General features: G+C 39.7%; 2 protein-coding genes across 7 annotated transcripts in view; one reads left to right on the top strand and one right to left on the bottom strand.

The window, feature by feature from the left end:
- The window catches only part of LOC143037959 (synaptic vesicle glycoprotein 2B-like), a 53,869-nt gene extending 45,208 nt beyond the window's left edge, over positions 1-8,661 (top strand). For all 4 annotated transcript variants that reach the window (XM_076206683.1, XM_076206682.1, XM_076206685.1 and 1 more), the window contains exons 10-13: positions 3,158-3,344; positions 4,052-4,211; positions 5,141-5,268; positions 5,422-8,661. In XM_076206683.1, coding sequence (XP_076062798.1) covers positions 3,158-3,344; positions 4,052-4,211; positions 5,141-5,268; positions 5,422-5,477 — 531 coding nt within the window. In that variant the 3' untranslated portion in view covers positions 5,478-8,661. The remainder of the gene's footprint in view (positions 1-3,157; positions 3,345-4,051; positions 4,212-5,140; positions 5,269-5,421) is intronic.
- A 262-nt stretch (positions 8,662-8,923) lies between these two features.
- Positions 8,924-17,397, bottom strand: LOC143037960 (protein FAM169B-like). 3 transcript variants are annotated; one of them, XM_076206688.1, is made up of 8 exons: positions 17,062-17,397; positions 16,780-16,933; positions 13,715-13,833; positions 12,283-12,425; positions 10,771-10,853; positions 10,469-10,637; positions 10,165-10,344; positions 8,924-9,837 (listed from the first exon to the last, which is right to left on the bottom strand). In XM_076206688.1, exons 3-8 carry the CDS (start codon positions 13,813-13,815, stop codon positions 9,554-9,556), a joined length of 960 nt encoding a protein of 319 aa, XP_076062803.1. In that variant the 5' UTR covers positions 13,816-13,833; positions 16,780-16,933; positions 17,062-17,397; the 3' UTR covers positions 8,924-9,553. The 3 variants fall into 3 exon arrangements, with proteins under 3 accessions (XP_076062803.1, XP_076062802.1, XP_076062804.1); XM_076206687.1 differs by having other exon boundaries at positions 16,780-16,914; positions 17,062-17,396; XM_076206689.1 differs by lacking the exon at positions 16,780-16,933.
- Between the last annotated feature and the right edge of the window lie 39 nt (positions 17,398-17,436).

The following is a 17,436-nucleotide window of genomic DNA, read 5'->3' as shown; positions in this document are numbered from 1 at the left end:
TACTGGTGAAGTCCATGTCATGCGGCATCATTTACTTTTTTTTAGAAGTTGGCACAGATAATTTTTATGTTGGCTACCATTTACAGAAAAATGTCATTCTAGCTTGATTATTTCAATATATGAGGACCATTGCCCTTAACCCAAGTTTCACACTTTATAAAAACTATTCACAAAGTTTTCCTCCATCTTCATACATTCTCATAATACATACATACATACATACATATACCAAGGCTTTTTCCCCCTTATAAGACCCTCTCTCCCTCATAAGGGAGGTTTCCAACTCAAAACATATACCCATGTTTCACCCCACACCCAAAAAAAAGCATAGTCATTGTCCCTTTAATCTGAACTCCTTATGCACAAAGGGTCATCCCTGACCTCTGCCCACTGCTTGGGTCAGAGGAATGCAGTAAGACACAGCACCTCTACACCAGGGCCCAAAAACTAAATCTGGTTTATTCCCACCACCTCATTACATGTTAGTGACATACAACATACATACATATATACATATACCAAAGTCTTTTTCCCCTGTACAAGGGAGGTAGCCAAAAGAAAAAAAAAAAAAAGGCATAAAAACCACTCCCATCCATTCTATCCCCATATACTCCATCGCCATCCCTCCCTCTTGTCTTGGCTCCTCCTGAATGATGGGTGATTCCTGCATCTCACCCACTGCCCTGGGTCAGAAGCAGTGTCGCAAGACACAGCACATCCACAGCAAGGCAGCTTCATTAAATCATGTTATTGACATAATGAATAATTTGACCAGTTGTGCTAGCATGTTCACTGATGGTTCAAAGATCATGAGGAAAGTAAGGAATATGGATGATTGTATGTTGCTACAAGATCTGGAGAGGATGTATAAGTAGAGGTAGGAGTGGGAATTAGATTTCAGTGTGAAGACATGCAAGCTATTGGCAATGGATGTAAATAAGAATAGGCACTTAATGCTCTACAGAATGGGCAATGAATGATATAAATACAAAAGCGAAGGAAGGGATTTGGGAGTGATATATCTGTATACCAAGGGCCTCCCCTTTATAAGGGAGGTAGCCAAATCAAAGGCATGCACCCATTCCCATTAATTCCACTCCCATCCACCACCCTTGTTTACCACGTATCAGCTCCTAATGGATAAAGGGTTATCCCTGTCTCCTGCCCACTGCCTAGGTTGGAAGTATTGCAGCAAGATACAACACATCCACAGCAGGGCCAATTCATTTACATGGCAACCCCATCTCCCCCATTCCCTCATGCAGAAAATAGAGCAGACTGGGAGAAATCCCTTTGGGCTGTATCAGAATGTCATCCATACACAACCATTGTCCATTCACCCCTATCTCCTGATGATAATAGAAAATTTGTAATGAAAAATGCACTTCAAAAGGATCACTGAAGAAACTTAAAATCCCACAGCTATTGGTTCAGCCCTTAAGTCACTTCATCTGGAGGCACAGACCTGAAGGGATGGCAGTGGGTCTCTAAATTGGACTTAAAATTTCTCAGTTTTTTATTTACTACCTTTTTACATTTACAGAGAGCAGGATACCTAGCCCCATAACTCTGCCCCACTTAGCTGCCTTTTACAACCCACATGGGAAACATAGTGGCAGAATTCTTTCCTCCCCATACCACAGGGGACAGAGACAAAAAAGAAAAAAAAATATTGTCAAAGAGGTGGTACAGGACAGTTTTAAGAGGGAACAGCATAACAGAGGGATAGTCGCAGTACAAAAGTAGCATCATTCTCTTGGAGTAGAGGGCAGGAGACATGGATGACCCTTCATGTACAAGGAGCTAAGATAAGAGGGAGACAAGAGTGGTGGGTGGGAGTGGGTGTGTGCCTTTGACTTTGGCTACCTAACTTATAAGGTGGATTATGATGATTATAACATTTGCTAGGCTGTCTGGCTTAGCAGTCCTGTCTCCCTGATTAACCTCATGGCTGGAAAGGGGTTTTCCCATAAATCCCTTGTAGAATATATGTTGTGTCGATAGTGTGTGTAATTGTGTACAATAGTCTTCCATAATGTGTTGAATAGTATGGGGTGAAGTGTTACATCCTGGACAGATATCCACAATGCATTCATCCATCTCTGGTAATTTAGAAGGGATGGTTGGTGGCTGAACCATAGTCTGGCCAAGTGGACTCTGTCCTCTTGAGGAAGAGAGGATTCAGAAAAATGTATGTCAGGGGGAAGAAGTCCTTGATATATAGATAGTTTTTACTTCATTTCCTCTAACTTTTCACATAAGTAGAACTGACAGTCAGGTAATTGATCCCTTCTTTCTATTACTACAAATTAGTGACAGAAACAGTCCCACACTGGAAGAGAGAAGAGTAAGAGGCAACTTAATAGTTGTGTTCAATACTTTAAAGGTATCAGATAACATTGACAGCAACTATGGTCTAGGACAAGACAAATGGGGTCATAGGAGCAAGTTAGAAAAAGAAAATGTCTAAAGATTTCAGGAAGTACAGCTTCTAACCCAGAGCAGTGAGTGGGATGCAGGAGTGGCCCATCATCCAGAAGGAGATGAGATGGGAAGGAGGGAATGGGTGGGAGTGTAATTATGCCTTTTGACTTTGGCTACCTCTCTTGTAAGGAGGAAAAAGCCCATGGTATGTATGTTTGTATGTACATATTGTGATTGAAATTTAGCAATACGGTACTGATGCACTTGTCCCTTGTTTAACATAGGTTCACTTAATGAAGGGTGTGGAGTGTTTTCGGGGATGAAATGGGTGGGAATGTTTTTGTGCCTTGTCCTTTTTGGCTACCCCCATGGTAAGGGGGAAAAAAGCCTTGGTATATGTATGTATGTATTTACGAAAATTAAAACATGAAAAAATCAAAAAGACAAATTCACAACCAACAAATAAAATTAATTTATGAATACAGTCAATGAAAGAACCAACTAAAAAGTTCTGGTGTATGCACAGCAGCTATGTGGTAGTTTATGTTTTGTGTGACAACACTCAAACACTGGGAGTCAATGGGAAAATGGAATTAATTTAATACATTTTCGCTTAACAAACTATTTTTCAACACCAAAGTGATGAGGGACAAATGTACTTGTCACATGCTACTTGAGTACTGTTGTTCAGATGGGAAGATCAATTCTTACATGAAGTGTTTGTTTTTTTCAGGCCAGTGTTTGTGAAATGACACACATGAATTTAAATTCAACAGCAAAGCAAGTGTGTCAAGAAGATGAAGGGGATGAAGTAAATTATCAAGCACTTGTCAACATACTTATCACTTCAATTGCTCCTCTGCCTGCCAACGTTTGGACTATTGTTCACATGGACAAGTTTGGAAGAAAATTTTTCCTCAGTAAGTTATGCTTATTTGTATATCAAAGGCCCTTTCTCCCTTATAAGGAGAAGACTAAATCAAAGCACACCCATATTGAAAATTAATAAAACCTTTTCAACCACCCCTCACTTATCAGCATTTTGGGTATGAAGATCATGACCCTACCAGAGAGTAAGTTAAAAGCACTGCAGCCAGGCACTGTTCTACCACAGCAGGATCTGACAGCTGCAGTTACCTTATCCCAATTGTTTCACCATATCAGAATTGCTTCTGACCTAAGCAGGGACCAGGGATGACCCTCATCCACAAGGAGCTAAGATAAAAAGGAAATGAATGACAGATGGGAGTGGGATGGATGAGGATGGGTGTATGCCTTGGTTGACTACTTCCTATATAAGGGGGAAGAAGCCTATTGATATATATAGGTAGATAGTTTCACCATACAGTGACCACCTTCCCCCCTCATATACTCATCTGTAAAGCAGATGAGAATGTCCTTTTAGTCCATGTTGCCCCTATTTCCATTCAAAGTCTCTCTCCAGTCATTCCTGTCTCATACCCTTCCTTCCCTTCTCATCAGACCTAATTCGTGCATCCAAAGCTCAATTTACCCCATCCATTCATCTTAATCCTGTCTGAAATATGCTTCACATCATGCCTGTAATGAAAATACTGCAATACACACACTGTTTTTAAATTCAACTTGAATGATATTTATGTTTCAGTTCTGAGTATGACACTTGCTGGTGTTTCTGCATTTGGTATCTACTTGGTTCAAACTAGTTTACACAACCTTATCTTGGGATGTATATTTGGTGCTGTCACCACCATGGGCTTTAATGCTCTGGACTGTTTAGGAGCTGAGCTATTTCCAACCCATCTCAGGTATGTTTACAAATATTTCAGTATATATTGAAATATTCATTCTCTTATTTTGTTTCTAAATTTAATGTGTTACAAATCTTCCCAAATAATCTGGGGACAATATGATTTCATGTTACAGTAGTTTGAATAGCAGATAATCAAGTAGGAGTCATTCAACATTGAATTGGTAGAGACCTTGTTTAACAATCATAGAAAAACTCAAACATAAATTTCTATCCATTTCTTAAATAAGCATATATATATATTCTATCCTGATACTACCAAAATACAGTAGAGAACATATTGTAATCTGATAAAATGCAATAACTATTGCCTCAAGTTTCATTGACTGGAAAGTTACAGCCTCAGTGGACGGCAACAGTTGTCAGACCCTCCCATCTCTCCGTGAAGAAACTTTGGACTATTGTCTGTGTTGTATTAGTGTGGAACAATTTTTATGTCAACACCTTATGTAGTAATAGGAGGGAAGTAGTTGCCAGTTGTCAACTCTAAGTGAAAAAGTTAAGGAAATACAGTTGAAGTTGATAGAGGTTCTTTGTCTGGGTCCTGAGGCTGCACGTCTAAATTGAGGTGAAAGGGAGGAGTGGGGTTGAAGGTAAAGTGTAGAGTAAGGGAAGCAAGTAAATATCTTGGAATGAAAAGTGACATGAGAAATAGGATTTTGGCCATGCACACAAAGAGAAGACTGAATGGAAGGGTGTTTGTGCCTACAGCACTGTATGGGCAGACTTTGAATTTCAGTAAGACAGAAAGGAAATATTTAAATGTGTTTGAGAAGTATGGTGTATAAGGGGGAAGAAGCCTAAAGGTGTATAGGTAAATGAATAGAATGTACTCTTTGATTCAGCCACCCTTTTTATGGGGGGAAAGGTTTCCTGGTATATGTGTGTACATATATTCTGTCATGCTAAGATATTTTTATTTTACAGATCAACTGCATTGGCTGTTACCCTACTTGCTGCCCGTGTTGGTGCCATCATAGGCAGCATTATATTTGGCTACTTACTGGATGTTTATTGTGCAATACCCATACTACTGGTATCAGGGTTCCTAGTTTGTAAGTCACATACATAATGTCCTTATTTTTTATTTGTTTATTTTATTTTTTATTTTTGTTGTTGTTGTCTTTTTTATACAAGTGTGATATACAAAATTTAACATAATTTAATCTTCCACTCAAGCCATCTAAAATTAAATATTTTTATTGCAGTTGGAGGATTACTTGTCCTTCTTTTGCCAAACACAACACGGGTAGCGCTAACGTGAAGATGGATCGGAGAGCAATGGTTGTGCTGAAATTGATCCACTGGATGGATCGTTTGTATCAAACTAATTGTGATTGGTGGTTAATGCATAGCACTTTTGCTGTTGTGCAAATTAATGATGATATAGAAATTTATATATTTTTTCATAGCTTTAAATGGATGAGATGGAAGTATTTTTTTTTTTTCTTTTCTTTTTCTTCCTCTTCTTTTTCATAATGTCTTGCCTGGCTCCCTCCTTTATAAGGGGGAAGAGGCCTTTGGTATATAGGTAGACAGATAATATGGGTACCCTTGGTGCTGTAACTTGTGGAGACGACTGTTGTCAGTTACTTAGGACCCATGGATCCCCTGGGGCCACAGATTGATTGGTTGATGATGTAGGTACATGCTTCGACTAAGCGTTGTTTGTTGTAAGAGGATAACAGTCTATAGAGAGAGAGAGAGTGCATATTTACCTTATTGTAAATACACTCTAAAGGCTATCCCCTTATAAAAGGGGTTGTATAGCTGAAACATATATGTGTAGTGTGTGTGTGTATGTATGTATGTATGTATGTGTATGCTTGCATACATGTGTATTTACCTATTTGTAGTATACAGGAAAGGAGCAATGCTCTTTGTGTGTGCATGTACGTATACATGTAGAAGTCTATCTGCTTGAGAATAAACAAAATTGAGCCACTGAATTTTTATGTAATAAAAGATGTGGCAGAGTAGAACTTTCTTGTTAATATCTTGCCAATTTACGGACTGTGCTGAAAATTTATACGAGATTTTATCTTTATTCTATATCTTTCAAAATCCTGCTTTTGTTATAGTTGCAAGTGGAGCATATATGAACAGGTTGTTGAAGGAAGTAGAACTTGGAATAATTTATGAATGGAATGGAGCATTTATTTGTATTGTTTAAATCTGAAGGTTGAAGTTTTATGTATGTTAAGCAAAACACTTATTCAAATGGCAAGCTGTGGAGTTTGCTACATGGGCTTGGTTGAACATTACTGGTATATTAAGTTATGTAGAATTTTTTATTCAGGGTATACACATGGTGTGTCAATATTCTATATGGCATTCCTCAAAAGATAATAGTATTATAAATAAAATCAAATAATGGGTCCATTAGGTTGCACAAGAATTTTTTTATTTCCTAAATAGTGCTGGAAAATATAATTCCAGTATATATTTTTTTCTTCTTCTTTTTTAAAAGAGAGAATATCTTGTCCTAAAAGCTGTTGTTAATATTATGATACTACCTCCAAATATTTTTATAACATGTGTCTAAGGGAGGGTAGAGTGCCCATGTATTTCAGAGGGATCAATTTGTTGAGTGTGGTTGGGAAAGCTAATGGGTGTGTTTTGATTGAGAGGATTGCGAGAGGAACAGGGAGTGGTTGGTGGAGAGCAGTGTAGGTTTGGGAAGGGTGGGGGTTACATGGATTGGACTTTTGTCGTGGAGGGGGATATGTGAGAGAGCTTTAGGAAAGGGTAAGGGTGTTTTTTTAGGCCTTCGAGGATTTGGAAAATGCTTGTGACAGGGTGCACTGTAGGTGGTTTTGCAGATGTGTAGGATTGGGAGAAAGCTGTCGGGGGCACTCAAGAGTTCTTGCAAGAGTAGGAGCCTGTGTTAAGGTAGGAAGTGGAGAAAGTGGTTTGAGGTAAGGGTAGGACTGCATCAGGGATGTGTCATGTTGCCATGGTTGTTCAGTGTGTACATGGATGGGTGGTGCAGGACTGGAGATGGTTGAAGAAAATGGAGAAAGATGGGAGGTGAGCCAGTTGTTTGTAGACAACACTGCACTTGTGGAGTCAGAGGAGAGATTGAGTTAGTGACAGAGTTTGGGAGGGTGTGTAATAAGAGAGAAATAAAAGTAAATATGGGTAAATGTAAGGTGATGAGATGTGCAAGGGGGGCGAGTCTGGGAGGAGGGAGGCTGGAGGATGTGGATAGCTTTGGGTAATTGGGGTTGTATGGGGCAGGAAGGGGAGGAGTGGAGATGGGTTGTAGATTGAGGGAGGCGGGTAAGTGCCTTAGGGGATTGAAAAGTGTTATGAGAAATGGGTATTTGGGAGCGGATGCAGGGAGGGGGTTTACGGAGGTGATTGTGTCAACAGCATTGTAAAGGGGCAGAAACTTGGAATTTGAGGGAGGCAGAGAGGAGAAATACAAGTGTGTTTGAGATGAGGTGTCCAAGAAGTATGGTGGAGGTTACCAGGTTGGATGGAGTGAGAAGAGAGGTGTGGAGAAGAACAGGAGTGGAAAGGGAGATGGTAGATGGGGGGTGGCGAGGGATTATTGGGATGGTTTGGACAGTCGGAGGGTCTGAGTGATGAAGGATTAATAGAAGATGTGTGCAGGGCGGGAGTGGGCTGGTGATGTTGAGGGGACAGCCAAGAATGGGATGGATGGATGGGGTTGGGGTGGGCATTCATCAAGAGAGGGGTGTCTGTTAAGCAGGGGGGGGAGAGGGCAGGAGATGGGGATGAGTGGGGTGTGACTGTGTATAGATGATAATGTTATGCAGGGTGGGGAGGGGTAGGGGATAATAGTGTGTGAATTATATTTTGACACAGTCCAAAGGATCTCAGTGTTCTCTTTTTCTGCATAACAGGGCGAAGAGGGTCACCTTGCTGTGTATGTGTTGCATCTTGCTGCATTGATTCTGACCCAAGGCAGAGTACAGGGATGACCTGTCATTCATGAGGAACTAAGATAAGAGGGGGTTACAGGTGGTGGATGGGAGAAGGTATGTACCTTTGACTTAGCTACTTCCCTTATAAGGGAAAAAAAACCCTTGGTATATAGATAGGATTTGATTGAGAGATCTTGGGTTGCACCTCCAGATAGATGTATGAATGTTTACGAGTTTTAAAGAGGGGCTGCAGGGAGGTGATTTTGATGTCCATCTCATAAGACGATCACAAGCACACACACATTGTTGGTCCTTGCTGTGACATTTTATAACTTCATGCAAATTTAGCCTCGGAAAGATGTACTTGTTTAGTCCTTGTTGCAAATACCGAATGGGTGAAATTGATTTACAATTTTTTTTAAATGGTTCTAATATAAAGGGAAAAAAAAATCTTGTTTATTTAACCTATATAATTAAACTGATAACAGCAGAAAACTGTTGCCTACAGGTACACAACATTCTAAAACTACAAAATTAATACAAATTCCCTTAGACTAAATAAAATGACTGCTTATCATTTACCTAATCTACTAAGCTCTACAATTATCTGTCAAGCCTTCACAGTTTTTGCAACAGCGGCATCCTATCCAACTCCGATACTCGTTCCCTGAATCACATCTCCACTATCAAATAATTGTCAATCATAATTACTCATGCAGTGGGAAAGGTTTGAAAATAAATTAATGGCTACAAAATACTAAAGAATCCACATCAAACCATCTCATGCATGGGATTTTTATTTTTTCTTGAGAATTAGGACTTTACAAATATTTCTATATTTAACGAGCCAGAATCAGCTGGCAGGCAGATTATACAACAGGATGGATATATCTGACAAAGCTGTAAGAAAACTTAGGGATAATCACAACCATTCAAAACATTTCTTAGCTTGTACCAACTACTCTGCCTTCATGTACAACTTGGTGGTTATGAATTTTGGTACATCACCATTATTGTTACAAATATGATGCCCAAAATATTTTAAATATACCAGCTCAGATGAAAGCACCTTCAGTTCTTGCACCTTCATCAGCATCTTCCATTAAAGCCCATTATCATCTACATAATAAGATGTTGGGGCTACGAATTTGTGTACATACATGAAAGGAGCAGTTTGGCTCAAGGTAAGTGTGCAACCAAGTCTTATGCAACCAGTACGTGCTGGATGGATCAAGCATTCCATACCAGTTCACCAAACAACCACTCAATAACACAAACATTTCTTGAATAACAGGCTTTGCACTAAGACGAACTTGCATGAGTGATGAGTATAACCATGAGCACGTGCAATAAAAGTTGTTCTCTGTTCTATAAATCTGGGTACATGAGCACAGCCTTTCATACCTGCACTCCTCAAACACAATAACTAAGTCAATCCATACAACATCTAGGATGTGTCACAAGGTTCATCTCCCTCTGCTGTATCTTGCGACTGTTCCATTGCCTGCTGAGTCTGCTGAATACTCTGCTGAGCTTCTTCCATGGCCTGCTGAGCCTGGTGGGGAGGGGTGGCTCCAGCAGGGGGAAGACGTGACCCAGCACCTTGGAGAGCACCTCTCATCATAAGAGACCCAAGCATGAGGGTTACAGTGCCACTGACTTCCCCGTCCTCGTCCAAAGTCCACAAAACATCACGGAGTTCTGGGTACAGCTGGATGAATTTTAGAAGAACTGAAATGTGAAAATACGACTGGATTTAGATGAAGAAGGAAATATATTCAACATAATTTACAGATCGAGAAGAGCATCCCATTGGGCCACGTTTTTTTTTTTTCCCTTTCTTTCTAATCACAATCTTCCTGCACAAGAGGGAAACAAATGGGTGGGGTGGGTGGAAGCCTTGCCTGGCTACCTCCCTTATGTGGGGGAAGAGGCCCTTGGTATATAGGTACAGTAATGTAAACCTAACAGTTTGCATATATGGGATGAAATACTACCTTAAAAAAATCAATAACAAACATTTCAAATACAATTCAATAGACCTAATAATTTACCCACCTTTGCACATACTCAGGGAAACAGGGTGTGAAAGTCCTAGGTGTTCTCCTGGTGGTATGTTTAAAGCTAAAGTATGCAGTAGAGAGAGTGCATGACCTCGCCGGCGCTCACATGGACGTACATACAATGTATCCAGTGTGTCGCAGGCATATACATCTTCTCCTCCCCATATACTTGTGCCTGATGAACAGAGAGATTATGGTAGAGCTAACTTCTAGTCCTAACATACACATGTTTACAAAATATTTCTTTTCCACTGATTAAAATATGATGGCAAAGCAAGAGTCTCCTTTGCATTCCATACCTTTACGTTTAATTGAACACATTCCAATAGGACGCTGATCTTGCCATAACAAGTATGTAAAGTCTGAAAGTGGACAACATCCGTATGGAACTTCAGCCTCTGCTTCACGTGCAGCATAATCCAGCTGTGTCAGACTCAAAACAAGCAAACGACCACCAAGGTTTGTTGTCTGAAATTAAAGGACAAAAAAAATATATAAATAAAAATAATTCTAAGAACCTTATTTTTACAGTGCTGTTCTTTTTTATATGTTCAGGTGTTCACTGAGATCAAATGTCTGAATCCACACTTCTTTAACTTACCCTAACCCATCCATTCTTATTTCCAACAGTATTCAAGACTGTTTCCAAGGGGTACCAATCACCTTTTAGCCACATGTATTTTTCTGGTGGAAAAAAAAAAAAAAAAATTATTTGCAAACAGCCAACATATATATCTAAAAACTAAACAAAAAGAGAAGATACATGTACTTACACAAATATCATACCCTTACCCAAATATTCCTTCATCCTCTCATCCTTAGCAAACACTATCCCTCTACTCCTTTTCTATTCCATCCTGTCACCTAGTCCCTTCCCTCTCAAGTATCTTTTCCTCCACTCCTGTCCTGATTCAACATATTTGTTTCCTTTTTATTCACAGAGTGAGATAAGCAAGTAAACATCTTGTGGGATGGAAGTGTCATAAAAAATAGGCATCTGGGAATAGATGCAAAGAGGAGACTATATGAAGTGGTGATTGTGCCTATGATACTGTACTATATAAGGCAGAGACATGGAATCTAGGAGCCTGAAAGAAGTTTCTGTGATACAGTGATGTATGGAAGGAAGTGGGTGGGGGAAAGGGAGTGGTTATATGTGAATGATATTTTGAAACAACCTGAAGGGATTTCTCGTCCTCAATGTTACTGCATGAGGGGATGGAGGTCACCAATTGGATGGAGCAGCCTTGCTGTAGATGTGCTGTGTCTTGCTGCATTGTTTCTGACCCAGGACAGTGAGCAGGGTGTATCAGTGGCTCATTGCTGGGGGGGGGGGGGGTTCTACTTGTGTATATGTATGTAGAAAGAAGTTTAAACATCTAAAATGAAGTGTCTGAGAAGTATGGTGGGGGTTACAAAGTTGGATAGAGTGAGAAATGAGGTGAGGAGGAGAGCAGGGGTAGAAAGGGAGCTGGCAATTAGGGCTAATGAAAGAGTATTTGGAAAGTTTGGGCACGTGAAAAGAAGTGAAGAAAGATCAGCAAAAAGAGTGTGGAAAGCAAAAGTGGATGGATTGAGCCCTTGGGGGGGATAACCTAAAATGAGATGGATGGATGAGGTGAAAGGGGCTTTGAGTAACAGGAGAATGTCTGTTGAGCAGGCAAGGGATAGATGCGAGTTGAAAATGGTTGTGTATGGATGATATTTTGACACAGTCCAATAGGATCCTTCCCCCATCTTCTCTATATTCTACACAAGGGGACAAGGAAGGAGGGTTGCCCTACTGTGGATGTACTGTGTCTAGCTGCACTGCTTCTGACCCAGGCAGTGGACATGAGACAGGGTTGACCCTTAATTCAAGAGGAGCTAAGATAGAAGGGATGATGAATGGGAGTGGGATGGGTAGAGTTGATTGTGTGCCTTAGCTGGCTACCCCCTCTATACAGGGGAAGAAGCCTAAGGGTATAAAGATACATAGATCTTCAAGCAGATCTGTTAATCATCTACTTTTGACCAATTTTCTCCAGTTTTATTCCCTTACCCCAACCCTATCATTTACTTCTCTTGTCATTCTAAATGCAAATTAAATAAAAACCTTACAAATATAACATACCTTCAGTGCTATCAGTATACACTAAGATCCCCTTTTCTTCTTCACGAGAAGCTTCTTCATTTTCCTCATACAGTTCCTGGAACAAACACTCTCCAGGTATTGCTATGGCTAGATCCTCAACTATGATTTCTTCTGGGGTCTGCCTGGAAATTATAAATTACACTGCTTTAAGAGGAAGAGAAGGGGGTGGATGGTAGTGGAGTATGTTGGGGATGGAATGGGTGGGAGTTGTTTTTATGCCTTTGTTTTTTGGCTACCTCCCTTCTAAGGGGAAAAGCCTTTGGTATATCACAACTAACACCACAGTCAGACGAAAGAAAGAGTTGAGTAAGCAAAACTATATATTTCAATTGCTAACTGCAATCCTCTTGGTATATGTATGTATGTATCCACAAAGTAATCACCCATATATCTTTATTCTAGATAATACAGTGGATTCTCCTTTCATGTTGAGTTCTAATTATATGTGAATGATTATATAAAAAAAATAATGTACATGGGAGGGGCAGTTGGCAAATCTACTTGTTTATGATATGGATGTAAGCTACAATTTTACCACTTTCCTTATAATGGGGAGAAAGCCTTTGAAATAGTTAATAACACGTTCCACATATTCAGGTCTCACTTAACTATAAATTGACCCCTAAATACACTTCAAATCAATACATTACAGGTAACTCACCTAGAAAATAGTAGTTTCATGCCAACCATTATGCATTACAAACAAAACCATGTTTGTATCACCCCTCAATTTAATCCCCAATGGTAGGTGTACTACAAATTTACCAAATTTTGCATCTAATGTGCTATTGTTGGCATGATGGTTTGGGTATATGGAAAGAATGAGTGAAGAACGACTAGCAAAAAGATTGTGGAATGTTGAGGTATATTGAGCGAATTTCAGGAGGACCGAGAACAAGGCAGAGTTAATTACATGCGAAATAAACAAAATAAGGAGGAATTGTTATGAGGCAGTAGTTATTAGAAGATCATACATTATAGAACAGAAAAATGACAAGTTTGGCACTGCATTCCCATAAATTCATTTATTTCCCTCAGTGAAAATGTGAGTTGCCCTGACCCTATGACCTTCCTTGTCCCTTCACTGTCCTTCTGAGGCTTTTATACAAGTGTTTGTATTCTACACCTTTGTACTTGATAAAGCACCAATGAGCAAAAATGCGTTTATAATTTTTTTTTGGTCTTCAAATGGTGTTTATTCTGCCATTACAGTCAACAGATATTATCTTCAAACAGATCCCACGAGTACCTCTTATCCTATATATTACAATTCTTCTTCAATTCACTGCCACCCACTCACATTTTTTGAATGCTACATAAAATTCAAATTCATATGAGATGAGAGCCTACTGTATAAGAACAAAGTTCTCTTTCATTTTAACTCTAGTATGTAAAAAAAGGTTCAACTTACTGTGGACCTGCATGGCTATGTGTTTCTAACCATAAGGATATGTTGGTTATGCTCTCCAGCACCTCTGAATCTGTCAGAAGTGTGAGAGGTTGTCCACTCATGGTGAAGTCTGTAAATAGCTGAAAAATAATAATAAATGTTTTACCTTTTATGAAAATTAAAACAATTTCTGGAAACAAGAGATGAAAAACCTGACTCACCACTCAGAAGAATGAAACAGAAGCATAAAATAAAATGTAAAATTGCTCCATAAATAGTTACATTTGCTATGAGGGTGGTGGCTAAATCAAAGCCTTTAACCACTTAGGTACAATGACGCTAATGTAGGCATCATGAGGCGCGAGTGGGTACATGAGGATGCCAGCGTCAGCATTTTGATGATACATATATTTTTTTGTAGTTGCACATAATTTATCCCCAGATTCTTTGAACTGGTTTGACCATGTTTTCTGTGTTTATTAGTACTCAAAGTACAAGAGAATGAGTAATGCAGCAGTGACTTTATATCTTATAATGTGAGTTGTGTGATGCATCATACATATGGCAGCCGATGCTGGATGCGAGAATTTGAGTCGTACTGAAGTGGTTAATAACACCCAGGGCAGTGGGTGAGATGCAGGGATGACCTGTCATCCATGAGGGGTGGTGAATGGGAGTGGAGTATGTGGGGATGAAATAGGTGGGAGTGGATTTAGCCTTTGACATCATAGAAGCATACGAGTCTAGCATCTTCCTAGTTGTGGGTCCATATCCAACAACCTCTCTAATTCCCAGCAATAACTGTTACCTGGCCCAACAATCTAAGCACATAGGGCAAAGGTGACAGCTTCAGTTGGAGTGATGCACCTTCTGGTATATCCTCCTCTCCACCACCTATGGACCAGTCATGTGACATTCATTAATGACTGGCAACTATGAACTACCCTGGATCAGAAGCAATGCTGTGCCTTGCTGCATCACTTCTGACCCAGGGCAGTGGATAGGATACAGGGATGACCCATCATCCATGAGGAGCTAAGATGAGAAGGAAGAAAGGGTGGTGGAATGGGTGGGAGTGGGTGCTTGCTTTTTGACCTGGCCACCTCCCTTATAAAGGAGAAAAAGCCTTTGGTATATAGAGAAGACAGGGTGAAATCCCTTTGGGCTGTGTCAAAATATCATTCATGTGGCCTTGCTGTGGACGTGCTGTGTCTTGCTACATTGCTTTTGACCCAGGGCAGTGGGCGAGATGCAGGAATGACCTGTCATCCAGGAGGAGCCAAAAAAGAGAAAGGGAGGGAGGGAGGGGTGGTGAATGGGAGTGGAATGAGTGGGAATGAAATGGGCGGAAGTAGATTTATGCCTTTGACTTTGGGTATCTCTCTTGTAAAGGGGAAAAAGCCATAGGTATATGTATGTATGTATATATAGATATAACTTAATATGAGTAGCAATCTACTGGTTGAATCTGATGTGCAAAATTGTCTTCCAAACAAAAATAATACTTTTTTTTTTTTTTATATATTTGCACCTGTATCTCTCACTACACAGTGTGCATAATATACTTTTTTGTCCTTTCATCCAGCATTGTGTTAAACATTAAGGTACTTGCCGGTATGGATTTCTGAAAGAGATCCTACACACAACACAAAATTCTACTTCTGGAAATCTATGTCTATTATGTGACACATGAATGATAAACTACAGATGTGTTGTCCGAATATTCATCAGTTGTAAATGAGACCTTAAATGATAATTGGCAACAGGCACCAGACTGGCTCATAAGTTATTCAAAGAAAGAAAGAAAAAAATATTGTGTTGTTGTCTGGGTACAGCTAGGGTAGGGCAGAGTAACATGAAACATTTAGTGTCTTTATGTGATGGTTGCATTTGAGACTTTTTGTTTTTGTAGCCAGGCCTATTCTGTAGTTATTCTAGTGTAGCAACAGAACAACAAAATATTCAACTAATTACTAGAAATTATACAAGCTCATCATAGATTTTAGGAAGATATTGTGATGACTACAATGAGAATGAAAGAAACATGAAAAAGGAGAATATATATATATATATATATAATATATATATATATATATATATCTATATAGAAAGAGAGAGAGAGAGAAATTGGACAGAGAGAGAGAGAGGGGGGAAGGGAAAGAGAGAGAAGGAGTGTAGGAGAGTGTGAGGGAAAGAGAGAGGAGGAGTGAGGGATGAGGGGGAAACAGAAAGACACATAAGGAATGATAAAGAAAATCAACCTACAGGTATTAAATAACTCATTACTGTTGTAGGCAATGCAATGCTGCTCAAGAGTTGTGGTTTCCTTGGTTAAGCTAAGTAGAAACCACAAGGTATGGTTGGGTTCAGTATGCCAGCAAAACAAATCTTAATCCTGGAGTCATTCAGGACACATGCATACAGACACACAAGTAAGCATAAACCACAGAAATGTATCATCATTATGCACATTCAGTGAGTTCAAAATAACAGGTGATCAGGTTTAAAACTAATCTAAAAATATATACACACACACATATGTATGTATATGTGTGCCTGTGTTTGTGTGTGTCTGTGTTTATGTGTGTACTTTTGTGTGTGTATGTGTATACACATGTGTATGTATGTACAAATGTGTGTATGTATATATATACATAAGGCCTACATAAACTACCTACATGTAATCATATAAAGATATTAAGTATAGGTCCCCTTATATATGAGTCTATGGATATACACATATGTCTATAGGAGTGTATATTCACGTATATCTTGTTATATAAATTTATATCTTACAATCATACACTCCAATTCCCCTTATATCCATGCATATGTAAATGTATGCCTAAGTATAAAAGAAACTTCTGTAAAGAAACCAAGAGAAAGAGGAAGAACATTGGCCAAGTTGATCTGTACAGTGGTAAGGCTCGCTGAGCATAGCTATACAGCATGAAGCACACAATATCAAGAGATCATTGCCCATCAAACAAAGTAGTCTTTTCTTAACACAGACCACTAACAAGAACATTATGGCTTGTGCACAACCTCACAATATCATTAACTGAGAAAATACATTCATCACATACCTTTGGAGCAGAAGTCAAAGTGTTAAACCAAGGTTATGGTGGTTGGTGGGGGCTTGGCTTCCTGTCAGAAGGCCAGGGACCTTGTGGCTGGACACTGGCTGCCTGGAATCTCCTCACCTTAATCCCTGCGGTTCTCTGAAGCATGCAAAAGATTCTAGAGCCACGGTCAGTGTCTGTATCGTGCTCGGCACACCCAGGGAACTTCACAAGGCATGCACGGCACTTCACATTGTTCTTGTGCATCTTATATACATTTATGTGCAGCTTTGGACACACACTTACCTCCTATGAGTCTCTCAGTGTAGAATGAGACGTGTCTTCGTCTTGAAAGTTGCCTACAGTAGGTAACCCACCCCAAGTATAATGTTATGGTCCACTGCCCCCGGGACTCGCACCCGAGCCCCAAGGCGCCATCCCACCATCACCCAGCACTGTCATCGCCTCTTACAAGCTCCAACCACCTCCTCCAGACCTATACCCTATGCATCTTGCAGCAATGTGCAATCAAGCTTTTGCAGGGTTACTTAATCTGAGCTGTAGTCCAAGTAAGTGCAAATCGGTTCTCAAACCTTCCCTCTGCCAAGTGCATCAGCTGACTGTTCCAATACTCTCTATGGAGAATGTAAACAAATGCATGGTTCATATTGAAACAATTTC

This window comes from Oratosquilla oratoria, chromosome 23 (assembly GCF_046742065.1).
Source record: "Oratosquilla oratoria isolate Oo_2021 chromosome 23, ASM4674206v1, whole genome shotgun sequence".
Lineage (NCBI taxonomy): Eukaryota > Metazoa > Arthropoda > Malacostraca > Stomatopoda > Squillidae > Oratosquilla > Oratosquilla oratoria.
This window is presented reverse-complemented; position numbering and strand designations above follow the sequence as displayed.

Bases quoted from the DNA above. Each gene is read 5' to 3' on its own strand.
- LOC143037960 (XM_076206688.1), bottom strand. From the start codon at position 13,815: ATGAGTGGACAACCTCTCACACTTCTGACAGATTCAGAGGTGCTGGAG. The intron at 10,854-12,282 runs GTATGTTATATT...TTTTTCCACCAG, and splicing joins GTATACTGATAGCACTGAAG to AAAAATACATGTGGCTAAAA. The intron at 10,345-10,468 runs GTATGGAATGCA...TCTGTTCATCAG, and splicing joins GTGTTCAATTAAACGTAAAG to GCACAAGTATATGGGGAGGA.